Source organism: Aquila chrysaetos, chromosome 23 (assembly GCF_900496995.4).
Source record: "Aquila chrysaetos chrysaetos chromosome 23, bAquChr1.4, whole genome shotgun sequence".
Taxonomy (NCBI): domain Eukaryota; kingdom Metazoa; phylum Chordata; class Aves; order Accipitriformes; family Accipitridae; genus Aquila; species Aquila chrysaetos.
In genome coordinates, this window is record NC_044026.1 from 2501866 (window position 1) to 2524093 (window position 22228).

The 22228-nt window shown below is 40.2% G+C and overlaps 1 protein-coding gene across 12 annotated transcripts in view; it reads left to right on the top strand.

Annotated features, from left to right (window-relative positions):
- Positions 1-22228, top strand: part of MCF2L (MCF.2 cell line derived transforming sequence like) — a 159297-nt gene that overhangs the window by 100975 nt on the left and 36094 nt on the right. For 11 of the 12 annotated variants that reach the window (XR_003921235.1, XR_003921236.1, XR_003921237.1 and 8 more), the window contains one exon: positions 16462-16552. Coding sequence is in view for 8 of the 12 variants with exons in the window: in XM_029999270.1 (XP_029855130.1) it covers positions 16462-16552 (91 nt within the window). In the remaining 4 variants the exon portion in view is untranslated. Of the gene's footprint in view, positions 1-15699; positions 16326-16461; positions 16553-22228 lie in introns of those variants that run through there. The other variant, XM_029999278.2, reaches the window with a different exon arrangement.

Consider the following 22228-nt stretch of genomic DNA (forward strand, 5'->3'; position numbering starts at 1 on the left):
ATGCTTTGAGCAGGAGGTTGGACTCGAGGCCTCCTGAGATCCCTTCAAATCTGAATCATTGTATGAATTGAGATCTCCTTTGTCTTTCCCAAATTGGGCTATATGGCTCTCCCAGATTAAAAACTCATGGAAACACAGGTTGTGTGACACTGATTAAGTGTTGTTCTTGAGCTGTATTTAGCGTTCTTTTCGCTGACAGTATTCAGTGCAACTCAGCATGGACCATGCTGAATTCACAATTGGAACTAGTCATGGCAGATGTCCTTCATGCACGTGTGTGCTTTTGTTTACTGTACATGCATGAAGAGAAATAGTAGTGTTCTTGTAAAGGGCTTTCCTTTTAATTATTTTGTAGGACCTGCTCCCTGTGAGGGAGTACTGGTTATATGCAGCCCAGTACTGTGAGATGCCCTCCTGGTTGTACTTGTTAATCCCTAGTTTATCAGGGAATGAAGCTGTGAAGCTAACAGCCAATTTTTGCATTTTCTTTGTTTATCCTTGTGTTGGTTAAACTGCATGGTGCTAAGCCTCCCTTGATGGTATCTTTCTTGGATACTGTTATTAGAAATAATTACGTACTAAATTCACATCTGCTCCTCCTTTTTAAAGTCCTTGGTGGTGCACTTCATGGTGGCCCATTGAACTTCTGCACAGAGTGGGGTTTATGTGAGAAATTCTGATCAGAACAAACAGCATCTGGTGCAGGGGGGGAGCACTGAGCGCATCCCAGAGCATCAGTTTGGCAGGAACACATTTTTACTAATTAAAAGTCTGGGAGCAGATTTTCTGGAGGTTTTTCTGTTAGTTTCCTTTACCCGACAAGAATTTTTGTATGCGTATTGAGCCAGAACTGGCTGTTCCTTAAGTCTGGCTGTTCTTGTAGGATTTTCTTGTTTCTTTAATTTATAATTCTTTAGAAAGACATCACTGTTCTGTGTAAATGAAGGAGATGGCGCAGCTGGCTAGACATGAAGAGTAAGGTATTAACTACTGTGAATATAACAATGCTTTAGGTATTAGGGTGATGACACTTCAATTTCATCCTTGTAAGAATAATGCCACTGTTAAGATACTGATAAACCTGGGACCTTTTTGTGCCTGAGAAAACTATAATCTCAGAGGGCTGAAGACATCCCTGACATCTTCGCTAGTGGTGTTACAAGCTTACTGTGTAAAATCATGTTTATGAGCCCTTGTGCAGGTTTACAGGAATAAAAAAAACTACAGAAATGCCACCAGCTGAATGTCAGCATACATCCCCTTATAAAGTATGTTTTGTTAATGGTAAGTTATTGACTCTGTATACCCCAAAGAGGGGCAGTATTGTAATTTTCCTTGAATTGTGATATTTCTAGTGCTGTTAAAGGTGTCATAAGGTAGGATTTTTGCTGTTATCTTAGTTTTCAAGGGCTAAAATTTCAAATACTCTTTTGGATGCTTTTGAAACTGCTTTTGAGGGAAGTGGGGGCAGTTAGTTAATCATTTATTTATTTTGTAAGTTTATTCAAGAGGCGTAAGGAGTACAGATCTACAGGAAGGATAGAAATGCAGCCTACAGCTTTTATGCATGGACTGCTCTCCAGATTACTGTCATTTAGCTTATGAAATACTTAACTCCTGTCTTTCTGCTGTTCTCACTGACTGAGGGGAAATGGACTTTTCTATGAAAAGCCTTGTAGAGCATGAACATGTCTGGAGCCACAACAGTTCCTCAGAAAACTACTTGTGCTACTTGGCCCTGTACAAGATTCCTGATCACAGCAAGGGGTTGGCAGCAATAACTCAAAACTCATTGTTTGACTGCCTGCAGTCACATGCTAAGGGAAATGATATTTCATGGGAATGACAGTGAGGAGCTACTAAGAGCCTCAGAAGAAAGGACCTTTCTGTGCTCTGTAGTAAGAGTTCACCCAATAAAATATTTACTGGTGTAATAAATCTTAGCAGTGGCATCAGGTTTTCAAGATTTGCTCCCAAGTGAAAGAAGAAGTCTCGGTAATAAGACTAGCTTAGGACTTTGTTGAAAGAGGGAAAAATGGAACCTCTTAACCTGCCTTTGTTATCCCCTCTAATTTTATAGGTAAACGTGACCTTGTCTCCTCTTACCGCATTCTTGTTTTATACTATCTAAACACTGTGTTTCGCAAGCTTTTTCTGTGTAAACTTTCTCTTGTCTTTTTCGTAGTGAACTTTAATCATGACAAGTTAAATGTCTCATGGGGCACCTTGCATTTAGGAATGGAACTATTACAAGTTGCACGTTACCAACTTAGATGACCATGGAGTAGAATAGTGCAAATAGTAGAGCTATCAGCCTGTGCTCAGATGTGTAAATACCTGATACATGAGGATGTTAAGAAAGGATGCAGTGGAAAGGAAATGCGTCATCTCAATTTAATATACTCAGTTAACCCTGGTGCAACTGTATATCATTAAGCCACGAGCTGAACCATCTTCCTCAGGTGGGTGGTGTTAATGTTGCAAGGTAAATCCATGTTCTATAGACAGCTGGATAAAATACAATGTCTAATGTATGGTTTGTAATAATATCAAAATATTCAGTGTGGGTTGTTGACATAATGTGTGACAACAGTCGTATACTGTGTGTACTTAAAGATCACTGCTTTATCAGGAAAAAATGATGGATTAAGGATGAGTACTATAGGCAATGGAAGATTACAGCTAATCCTTTTATAACTGCCATTTTGGTAATGAGATGTATGTTGTAAAGGTATATGTGTAATACTTCTGAAACAGGTTTTCCCTTTTAGCAGCTAGTATTTTTTAATTACTATTGAAGTACAAGATAAATTTTTATTAAAAGGTGAGAACTGTCTTAGGAAGATTTTTCTTAGGTCAAGTGATTTTTCATTTTATACATATAGTACCCAAGATGAAAGAAGGAGACTCCATGGCAGTATGTAATGTACTTAAGGCAATACCTTCTAGGAAGAGTATGTTAACTAAAATGTTGAATTGGTGCAAATACTTTGCATCTAAGTATTGATCCACAGGAATTAATAGTTCTTATTGCTGGAGTTGCTGAAGAAAGTCATATCTGAAGATAAGTGTCTGTAAGAGGTGAGCTCTTTAAATTCCACTGGGTTTCAGCAGAGGACAGTGAGCCAAGCCTTGCATCGATTTGAGATGCTTTGAGGACATTTTATAATGCCCATGTAGCTGGTCTGATTCTGTTTCTGCAGAGAAGAATGTCTCCTATTACTTCAGTGGGTGAGTCCTTTGGGGATTGCTGCTGAGCTTGGTAGGAAGAGGAGATCATGCAGAACAAGGTTGTCTCACCTCTTAGCTGAGTAAAAAACAGATGACCTCCACACACAGTATCCATCATTCTTAACTGCAAAGTGGCAGAGGCACCTGTGGGATGTACCTTTTACATCCCACATATACCAAGGTTGGAGGAAGAATAGTCCATTCAGGTTTGCAATAGGCTCCTGAAATAGCTGCCAACTGTACCCTTAAGAAGTCGTCTCAGGGCATGCAGTATTCTCTTCTTTTTTTTCCTCTGTTTTGAAACTATTTTTTCCTCTTTCTATTTATCCTAGTAAATAGACTTTTAAGATTTTGCAATGTACCCTGAAGACAAGTGTTATTCATACTTACTTCTATCCATCACAGCTGTCACTCTAAAGATTTTATTAACTTAAGTGTGTACACATTCTTGGAATATGAATTTACCAAATGTGGGGTGTAGCATGAGAACTTGGTCCAAAAGAAATTAATAGATAATTGCAATGGTTAAAAAAATAAAAAGACATGATTTTTCAACATATGGTTTTGCTTCTGGTTAATTAGCAGTTTCTGCTGCAATCAGAAAACAATATGCTGTATGAGAGAACAAAAGGATATAGTTCTAATGCTTTTCTTTGTTGCTTATATAGGTTCATCTTTGAACAAAGAAAGCAAGCTAAAATTTTTGTGGTCATAAGAGATTGGAAAATTAATATTTTTAAAGTGTAAAACTGAGTCTTTAAACACAAAGTTCCTTTCAAGAGAAATAAGAAATAGTGCAGCTTAGAAAATTCAGAACAGCTTTTGATGGCCAGTTGGAGTCCCACACTGCTGATTACATACAATACACAGGCCTTTTTTACTTGTATTCGGACAGAGCCTCGTACAGCCTCTCTTTGTAACGCCCTTCTGTCCTACTGCATGATCTTGAGCATATCTCGGGTTCACTTGGCGTGTTCGGCAATTTCCTGTTTTGAAAGCTGTCCCCATCGGTTTCCTGCCTGGGAGAATGTCCCCTTCTTTGAGATCCCGATGGTTTACAAATGCTTGAACACCATGTGGCCTTCTAAGAAAAACTGTTGTTTGTGGTACCGTCTGGTGTTGGAAACTAGGGAGCTGTCCTGTCCAAGTAACGAAACAGAACGAGATGACCTCCGAAAGTGTCGATGTCCGACAGTAAGTGAAAGCTCAGTTGTTAGGGTTTGCTAAGCTTCGGGTAAGCCCTTCCTTGTTAACTACACCAGCTCCCCATTGTTTGGGATAACACTGGAAAACTGAAAAAGAAATGTCTGTGCTAAGCCTTCCAGCAGGTTCAGATCTGAGAAGACTTCACTAGCACGGGCACAGCAAAGCGTGACTGGGTGGATTTCGGTAGGGACCAGAAGAACGTGCCGCAGCACGGCATGGGTGTTGCTGGAGCTAACAAACCTTCTCAGCACGAGGGGCACAGGGCTCGCAGAGCTCGGGTCTGGCCAGTCTCCTCGGCATAGATCCACCCCTGCGCTCTGGAAGCAGGGGCAGCGGTGTAGGGTAATGCTGTGGTTTGGGCTGGGAAGTCCCTCGGGGTCTAGGCTGACCTTGTGAAGAGCCAGTGTGGGAGGGTAACTGCATGCGTTTCCTTATTTATCTGCAAACTAAATAGGCAGCCCACCACTAGCTAAGAGTTAACCACTTTTGTTTTATAGACTGCCAGGGATGAGCATCACCACATAATGGGTAAGAAGTGCCAAAAAACAGACACCCTGACAGTTCGCACTGACATGCGGAGCAACAGCTTTGCAGCTTCAGAGTTTATTTCTGTCAGCTGTGCTTCATTTCCATGCTCTCCTCTTTGTCTGATTACAATCCAGGCTGAAGATGTGGAACCTGTATCCTGCTGTTACCTTGGCAGCCCCTCAAATTTGTCAGTGAGAACATCCCGGGACTTCCAGCAAAATCTGTCATGCTGTGTGCGCCCTTCCTTTCTCAGAGCACAGCTGCCAAACAGTTGTAAATGCCATATGTTCCTGTAAGCAGAAAGGAAATGTAAAGGCTTAGGTTTGAAGTAAGAGCATTGCATCTTAAAGTTAAGTGGTAGTCTGAAGCTTTTGTATCAGATGCATAGTTTGACAAGACTAGGTCAAAGCTCAACACGTTACTTAGAGTCTGAATTTTTACTGAGTTTGGAACAATTTACACTTGCTTTGATGTCCACCTTGTGAATGTCTTAAACTTGTTTTAAAGCTCAGCCCTGTACAGGCAAAGCGTTTCTAGTCTTTAAATCCCACTTACACCATCAGGGCTCAGAGGATTTGAACAGTGCGCATGACACCCACTGTCCAGTAGTGAATTTAATCTGCTAACAAGACAAAGTAAATTAAGCACTGTAAAATTGTGAAAGTTAATTACTAAAATGCTGGACCTCACCCAGGAGTTTTCATTAGTCCAGTCTTAAGTTCAGAGAATTTAACACCCTATTTAAGTGTAAACTCACCTTTCTAAGACAAAACATGCAGCATTCCAGAGAAGGTTGTGCCAATACTTTGTGCAGTGGCATTAATGGTTGTTGCAGTGTACTGGAAATATGTATAATTCCAATATCATAGTTCTGAATAGGTGTAAAAATGCTGTTATGGAGTTGGACTTAATAGTTCTAAAGTGAGGATCGCGTAGGCTTTCTGTTGCTCATATTTACTTAAGCTTAACCAACGTGGAGCCCTTTTGCCTCTGTTGACCTATTTATCCTTAATTGTCCCTCAAGGATAATGTGGCCTACTTCAGCCATCTGTAGTTAAGTCTAAATGAGTCCTCAAAGTTGTTGTCTTTCTTCAAACAGTCCTTCCAAAAGCAGCTCTGTGTGACCTGGAGAAATTAAACTGTTTTTTCCATTTAGAAAATTAAAACTCTTCCTTAAAAACCCTTACTTTAATTAATTTCACACACTGGAAGAGGATCTGTTAAGCAATAATTTGTCTTTTAATGATTATCTCTTTTACCTGCAGAAATGCATCAAAGCCATTCTGGTTTTAGTCTGTGGGGTTCCTTGGTGGGATAAAGCTTGCTAAGTTACCATAAAAAAAGGCTGATGGGTACCACAGAGAGGAAATCAGTGCATGTGGTACAAGCAGATGTCCAGGCTCAGGCAGATGATGATGCCTGGACATTTTAGTTCTTATTTTTAACACTGGCTACATTCCCTCAGCTTCCCCTCAACAGCATAAGCTTTTTGGAGCAGAAAGAATGTCAGCATATGTGATGGAATATAGCCAGTATTACTGTACTCCAATTAGTCGTGTTTATTTTAAGGAGGAATTGGCTTGAAAGTGGGGGAAAGAGGGCTGATTTGAGGACCTAGAGCAGCATAGGAGATCCAGAGGAGCTATAGGGACCAATCAAGGAAGATACTGATGCCCGTATCTCTGAAGCTGAGTGGGGAGAGAAAAGAGAAATGCGACTGACTGTGTATGCTATATAAATTGGCGTAAATACTTTAAAATAAATAAGGAGTTTACCAGTGCTGCTTTTTTGGCTGAGGAACACAAGCAGAGCTGGAGACAGAAGTGCCTCAAGTAAACACATTTAGATTCATATCTCACAATTTCAAGGGACCTACTGCTGTGCAGGATAAAGGCCTTTGGTTGCCTTTGGGACCAAGGCTGGAGAGCAGCTCTCCTGGTTGTCAGTGAGTTGTCATTCACCTCATTGACAGTACATCTCCAATGGTAGCCCATCTTCTGTGCAGGTTATTGCTTTGCAGGCAGATGCAGCGAGCTGTCGCTGTCACAGTCCTGCGGTGACTGAAGGATTTTCAAGTTGGGGTAGGGCTGCATGTAACCACATGTGGCTTTCTGGGCTACAGTTGTCGTGAAGTTTGGATGAGAATTCCAAAGTTTTAAATTATTAACAGCCCCTTAGACAAAGCTGTTTGAAGTTGCTTTCATTATTTTGTCTCCTGTTTATCTGGCCTTTAAAAATGTCCTGTCACTGACACAACATCATGTGTAATTATCTTGCCTAGGCTTATAAAGTTTCAAAACGCATTTTTGTGGTGTCGCTCTTCCAGGCTGTATGATTCTGCTTGTCTCTTCTGCCTCATAATCAAATTATAACCATTTGTCTTTTTATTTATGCCACCTCACAACCCAGCATTCATCTAAATTCTTCTTTGCCCTCTTGCTGTGAGATCCTAAAATACAATTTTTTGTATCTGATGATTCCCCAATCCTGAGGAAATTGAAATACAGTATGAGTGTTTTCAGACACACCTGCGGTGTGAACTAGTAACAGCTGAGACCAAAAGTAAGCACAATAGGAAGGGGAAGAGATAAGGTTTTCATTAGTGGTACACTGGATAAGATTTAGGCAGAGTTAACTGGAATGTGGAGAAGGAAGAAAAAAAAAGTGCATAATGGAGGGAGGGAAATGCATCAAGTTTCTTATCTGAACCTTGTCTAATACTGAAACTTAACAGGTTCTGCTCCAACACAAAGCCTCAGATTTTCTTCATTCCTTGTGCAGCTTCATCTGTTTCTCTAAAGGGAAGGCAGTAACTATCAAAACCAAAGTAAAGGGAGGGTCCGAATGCTGTGTTTTGAATGTGCATTTAAGAATCCATTTATTCACAGAATTCCAGTGTAGAATGAAATAGATGGTAAAATAGTATGCACATTGCTGTATTCATAGTGATTTAGTTGTTTTTTGGGGGGGAGGGGGAGCAGTCTTTATTTTCAAAATCAGATTTTAAACATAAGAATTGATGAGAAATGGTGCCTCCTTGCTTACAGGTTATGTTCCTGCTGTGGAGTGTCACAACAGCAGCTGTGTTGGGTGAAACGCAGCTGTTACTGCCAGGAGCTTTATATATGATAATTTTAACTTGGCATTCAGTGATTTTGGACAGACCACTAGAGGCTGCACTTGTATAGCAGCAATTCTGACTGACTCATTTTAAATTTCTTTTGCTGGAATTCCTTTTCTTTCCTATATTTCTTAATGAACAATGGTCAGCCTTAGTTTGAGTTGGGTGGTTTTTTCCTTCTGCAGTTAAAGGTCATTGAACGGACTATGAGAGGGCCCAATAATCAAATATAACAAATTCTTCCAGATCAGTAGCCTTTTGTTGAAGCACAGTACAGGCATTCACTAGTTAAACACAGTAAGGAGTAGATGGCAAGTCTTGTCCCTGATTCCAGAGATCTGGATACGGAGAGATAGGTGCAGTACAGTGACTTCCACACCACCAAGTACCGGCTTTAAATTCAGCACCTTGGGAAGCTTGAGGTAGCCTGGTCCTTGGGTGTACACTCTATGGATGGTTTTCCAGGGATTTTCCAAGGAGATTGGAAGCAGTGGTCATGTCCTCCTAGCTGCGCTTCCTGCGCTAGCTGACTTTTTCAGTGTTTTCGGCTGAAGAGATATAGGTTACAAAAAGTAAAGACAAAACTATATTATTACTAATTCTATCTGAAATTATGCAGTTGTTAATCACTGCATTCCCATTTTTGTCCCATATGCAGTGCCATGTGCCAGAAATAGAGCACACTCATCATTTCTGTTTTTTCTCATAAATGTTGCTGGAATAAGAATTGATATCTGATAGGCCGGTTGCACACCTCAACTAAAAGTGAATCTTGCAGGAATCCAAACTGAGATGTCAGGCCCACAGTTTGAATCGGAGCCGAAATGTTGGGCCGGTTTGCTTTAGGGGCTCAGGAGGTCTGCTAGGTAGCCAAAGAGCTTCATCTGGGTGTTCGTAAATGTTATGTTCATAAATGTTACCCTTGTTAGGAACAATTCTGTTCTCAGATGTGTGCAATATTCTTTGACCTCAGTTAGTCATACGTATACATCTGTGGCAGAACTTGGCACCAAACAGCTATTTTCTGTCTAACCAATTAAATGTCATGACAGCATCGTGCAATCCTATATACAGCCATCTTTTGGGAATATGTTTTCATTCTATTTGTTTCCTTGGCGGATTGTTTCTTTGTCACTGATATCTCAATACCAATGCAAACCTCAAATTTTCTGTCATAAAAATAGAAAATATAATTTTAAAGTTTGCTAATTTAGAGCAAATGTAGTTAATGGGAAGGTATTACTGTCCAGCTTTCAGAACACTTCCGATTTGTCTTAAGTGTAATCACTTTGATTTGTGGATTTACATTGCAAATTTGGAATATGATTTGTAGCATTGCTGTTATAAAGGATTATAACATTTTTTTTATTTTCCAGGCTTTTTTTCAGTTGAATGCTTTTAAATACTGTTTTAAGTGCAGGTTCCTAAAAAAACACATAAGTGAGATCTGAAATAGCAGCAGCATTACAAAGCAGTGTTCAGTTTCAATTCCATGTTAAAACCTACAGGCTCACTTAGCAATTGAAACTAGAAAGTTCATTGTCCAATGTGGAGCTCAAATAATGTCTGGTTTATAGTTCTTTTTCAGTTCCTGCTATCTCTAAATTCATTTAATCAAGGCACTTTCTACAGTGAGGCTGGGTATTATGGGCTATAAAAGCCTGTGATATCTGAAGCTTTCAAACTGGAGCTTTGTGGAGTGTGATATATCCTCTTATTTCCATCATTTACTCAAGAAAGCACAAGACCACTTTCCTCTCCTTGGAGACTGTGGTTTCTAACATTAAGAAGTCCTTAATCTTAGTCTCACTTTGGGTAGTGAGAAAGAAGCTGTCATAAGATCAAAATACTTAAAGACCAATCAAGTACAAAACTACTTTAAAATTAATAAGTAGAACACCTTCTAAAATGAGTGGAACATGACAAATATGATAATTTTTTTTGTTTCTTTTTTAATATACCCAGCTGGTGGATTTGTTTTGGAATTAAGTGAATAAATTCGCCAGTTTTGAAACAAAGTAGGCTTTAGGATAACGCAATCAAGAATTGTAAGAAAATGAAACTGCTGCAGGTCTAATCACTGTTTAAATTTTGTTTAATGTTATGGTTGAACTATAACTTTTGTTTCTTTGTCAAATTCATAAACCATATAAATTCTTCTGCTCTAGGAAGAACTACATCCTCTAGGACTTACCTAGTGATCAAATAGAAGGAGTCTTGGTTATCCTACATAAGAGACACAAGGAGGGGAGTTGTGGGGCAAGGCTATGCCAGGTGAATTGTTCCTGCCCTTTTCCTTGTTGGGACACCAGCATAAAACTGATAAAGTGAAATGTCACCATAGGGCTTAGCTGAATTATTTTCTTTCAGAGTTGATGTACTGGAGATTTCTATCTTGATTTGTTAATACCATTAATACCATGTTCTTCACCGTATTATCTGGCTGTCTTCTAGAGCATATAAAGGACACTAAGAAGGTGGCTATTCTCTGCTTTCATTCATTGCCAGGGCATTAGTGGTTTCATTTTTTAATGTGTGAAACACTTATGATTAAGAAGGAGTTCTTGACTCCCCCTCACCCCCAGGAAGTCACTCCTAGCAGCAGCAGAAGAGATGGAGAAGCGGTCTTTGAAGTGGCTGAGGTTTGATCAGTTGAAATGCCTCTGAAAATGTAGGATGCAAAGTTTTTCTTGGGAAACAATAACCTCGCTAGTTAGTGTCTGGTTTCCAATAGTGTGTTCCTAAGCAAAGTAACAGAGAATGCTGTTCTTGATTACCCTAGCTCGTTTGCTTGATGACTGAATATAGGATGACTTCTGACTTCAAAGAGTGATAGCTGCTGGAAGCATTTTTATCACTGGGGCATGATGGGAATGCTTGCTGTTCAAAGTGTTCATTACCCCTGTGCTCAGGTACTGGACCATCTCCTTGTATATGCCGAACCTGTTTGAGCTCCAGGTTGTCTTTTCCTGCACTGGATACAATTCTACCTTTGAGGTTTTTGTTTTGTTGTTTTGTTTTTTGGTTTTTTTTTATTTGAAAAAGAGCTGGTCCACACAACCCTTGTGGCACGCCCAAGCATAAATCTAACTGCTGTATGGACAGATGGGCAACACCATTCCTAAGATGATCTGCCACTGTGTTTTGTATGTTTGCCCTTTTGTGGTACAGTAGCATGGCCAATGATGGGTGGATGGGCCAATTCTGTAGTCCTTCTTACATAGGCCTACATCTTGTATGCCAAAAAAGATCAGGATTTGAGAGCAGCCTGAGACCCCGCATCTCTTCAAGCAGTGTGTGCCTATCACTGATGCTCATTGATGGTCAATGATGAGCTGCAGAGGGTGAGTAAGCTTTAAGAACGGGTGGTACCAGGGACTTAAAGACAGCTTCAGCTGCTTATAATGCAGATTGCTGCAGACACTGCCTTGGTGCTCTGCTCAATGCGGTAATTCTTCGCTGAATGTTACTGAAGGCCTACTGTCAAAACAGCTGTTCAGCCATCGAGAGCAAGAATTTCTAGTCAGTTTGTATGTATAGCCAGAGGTAGTCAAGGTAGGGAACAATCCTGAGTGTAATGTAAGCCAACTGTTTAATAATAAGGCTTAAAGACTGAAATTCACTTTTATTAAACTGGAATTATTTAACCTAAAATGCTGCACAGAATTTCAAGCATGCAAAAGTTTGATATTATCAAGTCTCTGCGATGAACCTAAAGATTTGCTTTGTTTTGTTTGTAGTAGAGAGCAATGTATACAAGCAGTTTTCCTATGGCAGTGTAGAAGCAATAGGAACTTATTTGTGTAGCAATTGTCACCACCCATACCTTGGAGAATGCAAGGATCTTTCAGATGATGACTATGTAATTGCTTCCACACATCCCAGAGGGAAGTTTCTTTCTGCAGTCCCATGTACTATAAGCTTTCCCGCCCTTTCCCCCAGGTGCATGAGCTCATAAGTCTTGCAAACAAGACAAAGAGGGATATGTCCCCATAATCTAAAGCTGAGGAGTCACTAAGTGGAAAATTTGGTTCCTGCTCTACAGCCTACATGGAGAACTCGGTGCTTGTTGGGCAGGTACTTCAACCTCACTCTCAGCTTCTCCAAATGGTTTTACTCTGGCTCCCCAAGACGGAGGGAGGGGACTGAGCAGAAGGTCTACCCTCTGCTGCATTTTCTCCTGTCCTCTGTGGCCCCTGCTCCCCTTCCCCTGTTTTCTACCTTTCTGACCTGGCCTTTGTGTGTTTGCCGGACATATTTCCTGCAGAGCAGGGATGGTTTCTCTGCCTTTCTAAAAATGTTCTGTTCTTTGTGTTGGTGAATAAACAGAAGAACAGAGCTTATCCCATGATCGTTTGGGGGGGGGGGGGGGGGGTAGGAGGGAAACAAAGGAAGGAAATACTAAATTTGAATTACAAGCTTATATAAATTATGTTTTCAGAAAGTACACCGGATACAAGTTAATGCATTAAAGAAAACAGAGGTTGTAAAGGAAATGTCAAGAAGCCTTAATAGGCAGGTGCTTCTGCTAAGGCTGTCTGCTGTTTCTCACCATAAGGGTTGGTTTCCAGTCATGTACAACTCTGCCAAATTTTCTTCTGTTCGTGATGTCTCACCTGAGTTTTTGGTTTGAAGTTCTGCCAAAATAGCTGAGTTGCTCCCAAGAAGCTAGGGAAAAAACCCACTGTGCTTTTCAAACATTGAAACAGCCTTTTGTTGTAGAAGCTCAAGTGTCTCCATCCTTTGGTCAAGGACTTGGACTTGACACTTAGAAGAATGATGGCCTTTGTGTCAAGCAAATACCTTGAGAAAAATCTGCCTAAGTCCCAGGTCACAGGTGCTCAGTAGCTACTCAAGTCAGTTGTCAAAAACGTCCCGATTCATGCTGGGGCTGAGCAGGGGCTTCTCTATGGTTGCAGAACGAGCTGCTCTAGAGCCAGGTCTGCTACCAGGGCTGTCTCATGGGAGGTGAGTGCTGCCTGTTGACAAGCAGGCAGAGCAGGCGAGCTGCCCAACTCTACAGGCAGGACCACCGCCAAGGGAAGCGTCCACCTGAGGGAAGATATTGAAAGATCGAGCAGGACGTAGGGTAAGGGAGACTCAGGTTGGGGGGTGAGGGGACTGCGACATTCAGGAAGGGGTGGTGTGAGAACCAATTTGGTCATTTGTCCTGACAGTATAAAATAAAAAATAATAAAGCTCCAAGACTTTTTGAGCTGTTTTTGGGACAAGGCAGCAGGGAATGAGAATGGTTGAAGGGATGAATGGGAGAGACAAATGCAGGCAGTGGTGACAAGTTTATTGGAGAGTGATACGGAAGCGTGAGAAGAGCTGGGCTAAACTGATGAGCACAATGCAACTGGAGGAAGGCAGGGGGTAAGGCTTGATGAGCAGGACAGGCGGTGTCTGTCGGAGCATACTTCTGCTGAGACATAGAGCAGAAGCCAAAATGCTTTACTCTCAAGCAAGTGGGCGGGAGGGGGGGAGAGAGGAAATCAGTATTTGGATAGAATGTAATAAATATGGCTGAGGGAAAGAGGGACAGCTGGCACTCACAGTTAAATCAGGAGCCAAAGGAAAATTGAATACCTGCTTGTTACCAAAGCACCATTTGTCCTATGCCCTAAAAGAGAGGGGGTCTTGCAGACTGTCTTTTAACTACATATGCAGGTGTGTTTGGCAGCAAAGAGAGGTCAGTAGAGCAAGGGTGCACTGGCAAACAGACCTGTTTCCAATATTTACTTTTCTTGAATACATGACTTTGTTGTCTTCATAATGTTCTCAACTTTGTTGTACACAATGTCTGTTTGGTTTGTTGCTTCCTGCCTACAGCTTGCTGGAGCTGGATCCCAGACTTCATGGCCAGCCCTTTGCAACAAGACACGGTTGTCAAGATAACAAATATTTTTCCCACTGTGATCGGTTCAGAACAGAGCATTTAATTTTTTTAAGCAATCTATGTTAATGGAGTGTTAGCAGTTTGAAGTCAGGTGCTCGAGACTTTGCCACTGGGTCTCTTTTAGCTAGCAGTGGGGAATCCAGGCTTTTATGTCTGAGCCTAGAAGGGGGCTGCGTTCTGAATCATGCAACCACCTGACATATTTGATCCCTCGATTTGATCCAGTTGAAAAAGAATGCTGGCTAAAGACTTCTTTTGGGCTATCTTTAGAGATGTGCTTTTCTTTGTCAACTCTTCCACTTAAGTAAGCCTTATCTTTTTTTTTCTAGGAGAATGATATTAAGCTCTGCTTATTGCCAGGTGTTGAGGCAGATGATTAACTGTGTGGAGCTGCCATCCAGCTCTTCTCCAGGATCCCAGCGAGCTTGTCTCCCCTGTGCTCCTGGAGAGAAATCTGATTGATGCTCTGTTAGAGGTTTTAATTTTATTCCTGTTATGCAGAAATGTCAATAGTTTCTTGAAATATGATACAGATGTTGCATTTAGGTACTCTGTGGGATCTGAGATTATACTTCCACTGAGGAAGTATGCAGAAATTTCAGGAGTCCCGGGGACTTCTACTGAGCAGAGGAAATAGCTCTTTAAGAGTCTTGATACTCTTCAAAATCCACCTGAACTGCTGTGGGAACAGCTGTAGCACCTTTTTGACTCCATTCATCCACATTTAGGCTGTGTGACCCAGAGAGTTTGTTTTGCTACCTGATTATTGTGGAACATGGTTGCTATTAGCATTTTATTTTGTTCAGTCTCTAAAGGTTAAAATGGTGGGAACGTTAAATGGGGAACAGGAAGATGCTAAAATCAATCTGGATCTCTCTCTTCCTATTGCCCTTCAAATAAAGAAAGAGAAGGAAGAGTGGAAGCTTTAGTAAATCATGGAAATTTACTGTAGTGCGAAGCATATGGCTAATATAAAGCCCTGTTTGTCTGCAAGGGTTATTCAGGCTTACAAGGCAAGTACTCGGATATTGTTTATCAGCGTTGTCCTAACCCAGAGGCAAGAGTCAAGTAACACGTGCTGCGTGTGGGCAGCGAGGGGTCGTTTCTAATATTCTCCTATGTTAAAATGACTGCTTGCTTCTTTTGAAAGAAAGCAAGTGTTCCTTTGCATTTTTTATGATTATTCATGTTTCCCCCTAAATATTTTTGTCTGTAAATTTGAGAGATATTACAGTTTATAAAAGAGAGGGGATAGACTGTGAGTCATGTTTAAATTTGTAATTTTGAAGAATAGCTTAAGATGACACATCTGGGTACCTGTGTTCTTCATCTTCCTCAGCATGCTCTTATGCTAGAAACGTAATCTTATAAGCAAAGCTGGTGTTTTCATGATTCAGCAATCTTGAATAAGAGATCCTGACTTTCTGTTGTGTTGATTTTTATACTGTCTTTTAAGGTATGATGATAAATCGATGCATGATATTTCTAAATGTCACAGAGTGCAGACAGTAGGCCTTGCGGCAAATTATTATCCAGACTGAAAATATAGCACATATATTAAAAATTACCAAATACATGAGAAAATAACAAATCCGAGCCCGACTGCCTTGTATTTGCCTGTTGTTTCCATTTTGATTGCGATTGGCTGGCAAGGGCTGCTGCTGGCATTGCACAATTGGCTTAGATGGGGAATTACAAAACAGGAGCAGATCCCTTGATTGGGACGCGGTAGCACATGCAGCTGAGCACAGGCAAAAAAGAAAGGTCACCCGTGCACAAGGAGTTGAGCGGAATCTCTCACAGATGTTTTCATTCCAGAGAAGCGCATCTGATCTCATTTTTCTCATCTATGACTTGGCGTCTTTAAATGCCATAGGGATTTTTTGTTTTGGTGAATGTAAAAATGCACCTGGGAACAAGTTTGCAACCTGGAGGCATATGAGAATTTCAGATGCGCGGAGCAATATCGTGCAATGATCAGAAGGATATGCGTTTTTAAGGAGTTTTAAATATCAGTGAGGAGGAAGGCAACAGAAGGTTAAAAGCAGATGCAAAAGGAAAACAGCTTTTTTTTAATCCTGAAATTATACTGAAAACAGCATGAAGGAGGGATTTTATCGGCACCAAAACAATGGAGAATCAAAGGGGTTTATTTTCTTCTGAAATAATCTCTACACAAGAAATGTAAAAACTGTCTTTTGTGAAAAAGAAGAATTCATGATTTGACTATGGTTTGAAGCTCTGTGGAACATATTTGGGACTGCTGCATCTTTCCAATGGTGTACAGTACAGCATATTTTTATTTAAGATGTTCAGATGAAGAAGATTCTGCACAAAAAGGTCAGGCTACTTTTTTCTTTTTTTTTTTTTTTTTTAACTAGTTTTTAACTGCTTTTTTGAGTGAGAGAACCAGAGGAGTTTCATTTGTATTTTTAACTAAACTTTCTCTTTTTCTTCTTTCCTCCTTCAAACTTAGTTTACGAGATGCTGGAATTGGATTTATTCTTGTCATTGATCGCAGACAGGACAAATGGACCTCCGTGAAAGCTTCCATACTGCGGATAGCAGTGAGTACTGTTTTAAATTAACTCCTTAAAAAGATTTTTCTCTGTTGAACCTTCTTCTTATGAGTAGAAAAACAGCAAATATTTTATTTCTTCAAGAAAATGTTAGCTGATAGATGACACAAAAAGTATCCAGTAGTTCTTTTGTATCCCAGCTGACTGGGACCGAGTATCATGTGTCTATAATGTGCTTTCAATGCAGTTTGCAGCTCAGGACATCTTCCTGATGCAGAGAGCACGTGTGCGTGCACATGCGTGTGTGTGCATGCGAATGTGTGCGGCGTGCAGCTCTCCCAGTTAGGAACCGATATTTGTATGGACAGCCCATGTGTCCCATAGAGCTTTGGGTCCACCTTTTGCTATTCAAGTGAGCTTCCCTTTTAGGAAGAGATGAGGATGAGGGTCCTGATTTAGTTTACCGCTTGTGAAAGGAATTCAGGTGTAAAAGCTGATCTTGCGGTGTTCGAATTAAAACAAGGGTTGCTTGTAAGCAAGAAAATCTTATGCGCTTACTATGATCAGTCAACAGCACACACTGTTACTTTCAGCCTCCTTTTAAATTAATGTTTTTTAAATATGAAAACTAAGCTTATTAGAGGCTTTTTTTTTTACACAAGTAGGAAAAGACAGATTCATGTTTATCGTGCTCATCCTACTGTTGGTTACTTTTTTGATGTTGGGGGTTTTTTTCTTGTTACCCTTGCTTGAACTGTTAGTGTTTGATAATCTTTCCAGCAAGTGCTGAAAAACAGAGCTGTAAGCATCTTTTCTTTAATTTTTAAAGGCTGAAAATTTTTGGCTCTGTAAGATAAAAGTCAAATCAAAACAGTAAATGTCATTTTTGTGTAACCGCATTCTGACCAAAGAACTGTTTGTTTATTGTAAGTTAAAAGGTATTTGTTTAAAGGTAATACATTACTCCCACTATATGACTTTTTGTGAATGAATATATAATAATGTAATATTCCCATGATACAACTTTTTCCACAATAAGTATGTTAGCAATGTTAAAATATTGAAAATATACCAAAATATTAGCAAAATTTGCTTTTGCAGCTCATTTTGAAATTTTGAGATGCAGCATTGAGCAGATTCCAGTAGTGGAAACTGAGAGCAGCGTAATTTGGGGTGATTGAAGAAAAAGGACTATATCTCTGGAGTTATTCAATCTCTTTCAGAATTCGATGCTGTAGTTTCTGTTCAAGGACAGATAAGTATTCCACAGATGACAGTCCTTTTATTTACATAATTAGGGTTGTAGGAGGTGGGGGGCAAATACAGGCATGTTGCTTATAGCCATAATATTAATGTTTATGGTACCGTTTCTCCAGTGTGCATTATTTTGCCTAGAAGCACAATATACAGAACCTGAGTATCTATTCCCCATGATAAGGGGTCCATCTTTGTAGTGATGGTGTTGGTGCCTCAGGGCTTTGCCTGGAGAAGGGTGTTAAGTGCAGGGAGCATTGTGGGTTGCAGTGCTGTTGGTGATGGGTTATTTTCCTTTTTTCTTCTTTTTTTATTCTTCTGTGAGCTTTATTTCAAAGAGAAATCATGCTTCCTAGCTGAAGTCTAATCTGTTAGAGGCATGATCTTTTTTTATATTTGTTTCTTTCATTGAACTGACTCAGCTTTGGCTTTGTATTGCGTCTGTGGATGTATGTGGCAGTCCTCCTCTTGGGCGTCAGCAATAGTCACATCATCCCTGAACACTTTTTGAAATTTTATATTTCTATTCCAAAAAAATAAATAGTGAAAAATCATTATTTGCTGTTGTCTACCATTTGTTTGCTGTAATACTTGCCATAAATGAACTCTAAATACATTTCTGCTGTTTGTTGCTTAAAAAAACAAAGTCAGATATACATGATACATACGTTGTGCCAAAGTCGTGAGGATTTCTCTATGTCCTGTTGATGGACAAAGATTTTTTTAAATGGCTTAAGGGTAACTGGAGGCTTAACTTCTACTTGTTTGGTTTTCCTAATGGTCAGAGTTGTCTTTGGATGGTAATGAAGCATCTGAGCGTCATTTGGGCTGTCCAGATTGAACCTTATGTCTGAAAGCCTGGTATTTCTAGCAGTTTTGATTGCTAAAGCTTATTGCTGTGTGTGAGTATATGAGTCTCATGTTATTTGAGAAGAGAGTTTTGGCTATTGGCTCATTTGTTGTAGTTCCTGCAGTGTCCTCCCTGCCATTATTCCTGATTTTTTTTTTGTCTCTAATTGTCCTGAGGAGGTTGACCCTCTTGATTTGTAAAATCAGAGATGCCAGCACAGGGTGCTGTGGCTGGAGCACTGCCCAACAGGAATATCCTGGCTGGAGCATCTGCCCATCACTAATATCCCAACAACCACAGGAAATATATTCGTAAGCACTGAGCAGCTGCTACCCAGAAATTCATACTAGCATCTATTTTTATTATTATTATTATTTTACGTTATTTTCAAGACTCTTCACACACAAATGTTTGGCTTGTACTAGTGGGTGTTGGAAGTATGTTTTAAAACAAAACTAAAGAAGAAAGAATTTTTGTTTCAGGCTGAAATTAATGTGGAAAACCTTTCTACATTATGAAAAATTTCTAGGCTTCATTTTTTCTTCTTTGCTGTTAGGGATCGTTTTCTTTCCTGGGACAGAAAATAAGCAATGACAAGCTGAATCTGGATTTCATGCTGATCCTTTAAGGTTGCTATAGACAGTCAAGGCAGAGAAGACGAGGTAAACCTATTTCTGCAGACATAGTGGAAGAGCAGTGGCTGCACCATTCACCCAGGATGACTACTGCTGAAGCACGTGCAGCGGCAGCAGAAGTGAAACCAAAGCCGGAGGCACTGGGCCGAAAAATGGTCCCTCTTTTTCTGGGATATGTCAGATTGTGGCAAGCACGTGCCCAGTTACGCAGGCTTTGCTATTGTTATACTCTACTTGACAAAGTTGCAGTGGGCAGGCAGCCCAGGAGGTTGTCCTTAGCCAGTGCAAGACTGCAGACCCTGTGGCTTAAGAGACACTGCAAACAAGATTTTTTTTTTTTTTTATTTTTCCCCTGATTTAGCTGAAGTGAAGTTACTAGCCTAGTGCAGTCAAGAATGGCCTGTGTTTGGAGGGTGACTCATCCTATCCGAGGTAGATGGGATGGATAACCTAGAGATACTGTTGACTGTTCAGAAGCTTAGCTTTTAGATGGCTGTAAGTTGGACAGAATTCACCCCTACTGTTGAGTCACTAGGACGAATCTGGCCTACTGGGATAGCCAGGCTAAGAGGTGGAGTTCTGGTAAAGACGCCAAAAGCCAAGCTTCATGTTGTTAAGTGTGAAGTCTTGGCAGTAAATTTTCATGTTCTTAGAGAGGCTGTAGAAAACTGAAAGGTTTTACAAGAAAAATACCAAAGTTAGCTGTCACAAATTGTTCACTCTTACTGCATTGTTGTTTGAAGAAACAGATTTTTTTTTTGCCCTGTCAGCTGCTGAGATTCTTCTAAATTTATGTTATAGTGTCCAGGTTTCAGTTAAACATGATATACAGAGACACACAAGACCTTGCTGAACTTTTTAGCTCCCGTGGCTGAGCAAGTGGGTAGACTCGTGGAAATAAGGCATGACCTGAATGACTGCAAGGAGGAGCAGTCACATAGCTTGGTAAAACAGCTCCTTATTGTCCCAGCTGAAGTTGGGTGAATGGCAAACACCAGACAAATTGATCCCCTTTGCCTTTGCATGCAGTCAAAAATTATGCTTTTTTTTTTCTCTTTTCTCTCCTGGTGTTATCATAACCAAACAAGCAATATTCAATCCACAGTTGTAGGAGCAAGGCACATTATTAATCAATGTGTTCTGAGGTTTCACACTGCTCTGTTTGTAGTTCCAGTGTGTTTTCTTGAAAAACCGAAGCCTATGTCATTACGTTGTCTTTGTCTCTGTTGTCCTGTCATCATTGTCTTCCTCCATCTTGAGAGAAAGGTTGAAGTGTGAACTCCGCGTTTTAGACAAACAAAAAACTGCACTCAACATCATTAAAAGTTCTACCACAGCCATCCGTCAGCCTCATATTGAAAGTCCAGAGAAAATAAATTTCCTTAAACTTGGTGCTTAGCGAATTACATATGTATGGGCAACTGCTTTTGAGGAAGCAGTTGGTATGGAGGTCACTCAGGTGGTAGTGAGAAAGTTTTACTCAGCTGTGAAACTTTGCAGCCCTTTCTAAATGTGACAAGAGTTGGGTTTTATCCAACTTCCTGCAGAAGTTTGCTTTGTGATTTGCCACCTTTGGCTAAGGATGCATTGCATGCAAGTTTCATGCCTTCTGGTTTGGACTGCATTGTCCAGAGCACTGTTTTTCTTAGCTCTTCATAAATCAAAATGCAGTCTTCACTGTAACAGAGGCTTAGCCCATTAATTGCTTTGAAGATGAGGGCCAAGACCTTTAGCTGGCAGGAGGAGACCAAAAGCCAGTGGAGAGACTGGAGTGCTAATACCAGCCTAAAATTGCAGGAGCCAGGCGGTCCCGTTTTTGTGCCATCTGGAGTCTTATCGTTGGTTTTACATCCAAGGTGTGAAACAGTGAATTACAGTAATCCAACCTTGAGTTCTTTGGCCTGGTTTGTAGAGAGACGTTGAGTTTCTTAGTGAGTTGTTGATGGAGAAAAGATGCATTTAGTAAGTGATGCTCCATGAAAGGCACTATTTTATGTTATGGATAGGTATTTCCCACTAGCCCAATTTCTAGCTAACTCTTTGCATCGTGTCCTGAAAGCTGTAATGACACTTAACAATTTGTATGGGTTAAGTTTGAAAAAACGGCTCTTCTTTCAGCCCCTAGTTATGTTTCTAATTTTCGCTTGGATTCAAAAGAACAGCTTGACAGTATGATGAAGCCAGAACGGTATTCTTATTAATTCTGTGGCTATTGTTACGAATGATTCCAGTAAATGATAAACTAAAAAGGTTATTTTGAGATGCTGTACGGTTTTGTCTTATTGCTTTGGATGTTGTAAGAATATTACACGTGCAGGCACTTTTGCAGTTATCCTTGTGTAGTCAGCCATTTTTCCTTTTTATTACATGTTTTTTTAATATGTAGAAAGAAGTGAATCACTTAAACTCTGAAAACAGGATCATAACATCACAAGCATTAAACCCAGATCTAATGTAAAACAGCTCAATGTTTTTAAAACTAGATTTCAAATTGCTCTTTTTATGAATTGATTTAATTCAAGATTCTTTCTTGACAAGAAGCCTGTGTAAGAGACTTCATTCTAGCCAGGAATAAACAGTCTTTGGGGGGAAAAAAAGAAAAAAAAGGTACTTATTGGCTCCTTTATGTACAGATGTATTTTGGAAAGAAGTGCCCTGAGGCTTACGGCATACTAGTAAGTGCAGAAGGGAAAACACCACCACAGAATTTGGTAGTGTGGGTATATTGAAGCTCTTCATAAAATGAAAAATAGTGTTTTTCCAAGTATTTTAAGACAGAACTACTAAAACTGAGTCAAGTGTTAGCTCTTTGATTGCTCACATGGTTCAGGTATTTCTGGAAGCTGGCTGTTTACCTGGGAAGTGAAAGAAAAGGGGTTGTAGGTTCACTGTTTATCAGAACAACTTTCCTTTGCTGTGTAGGAGTATAAAAGACTTCTGAGCACTGGGGCAGCTGAGTGAATTGCTCTGTGGGACTGAACAGCA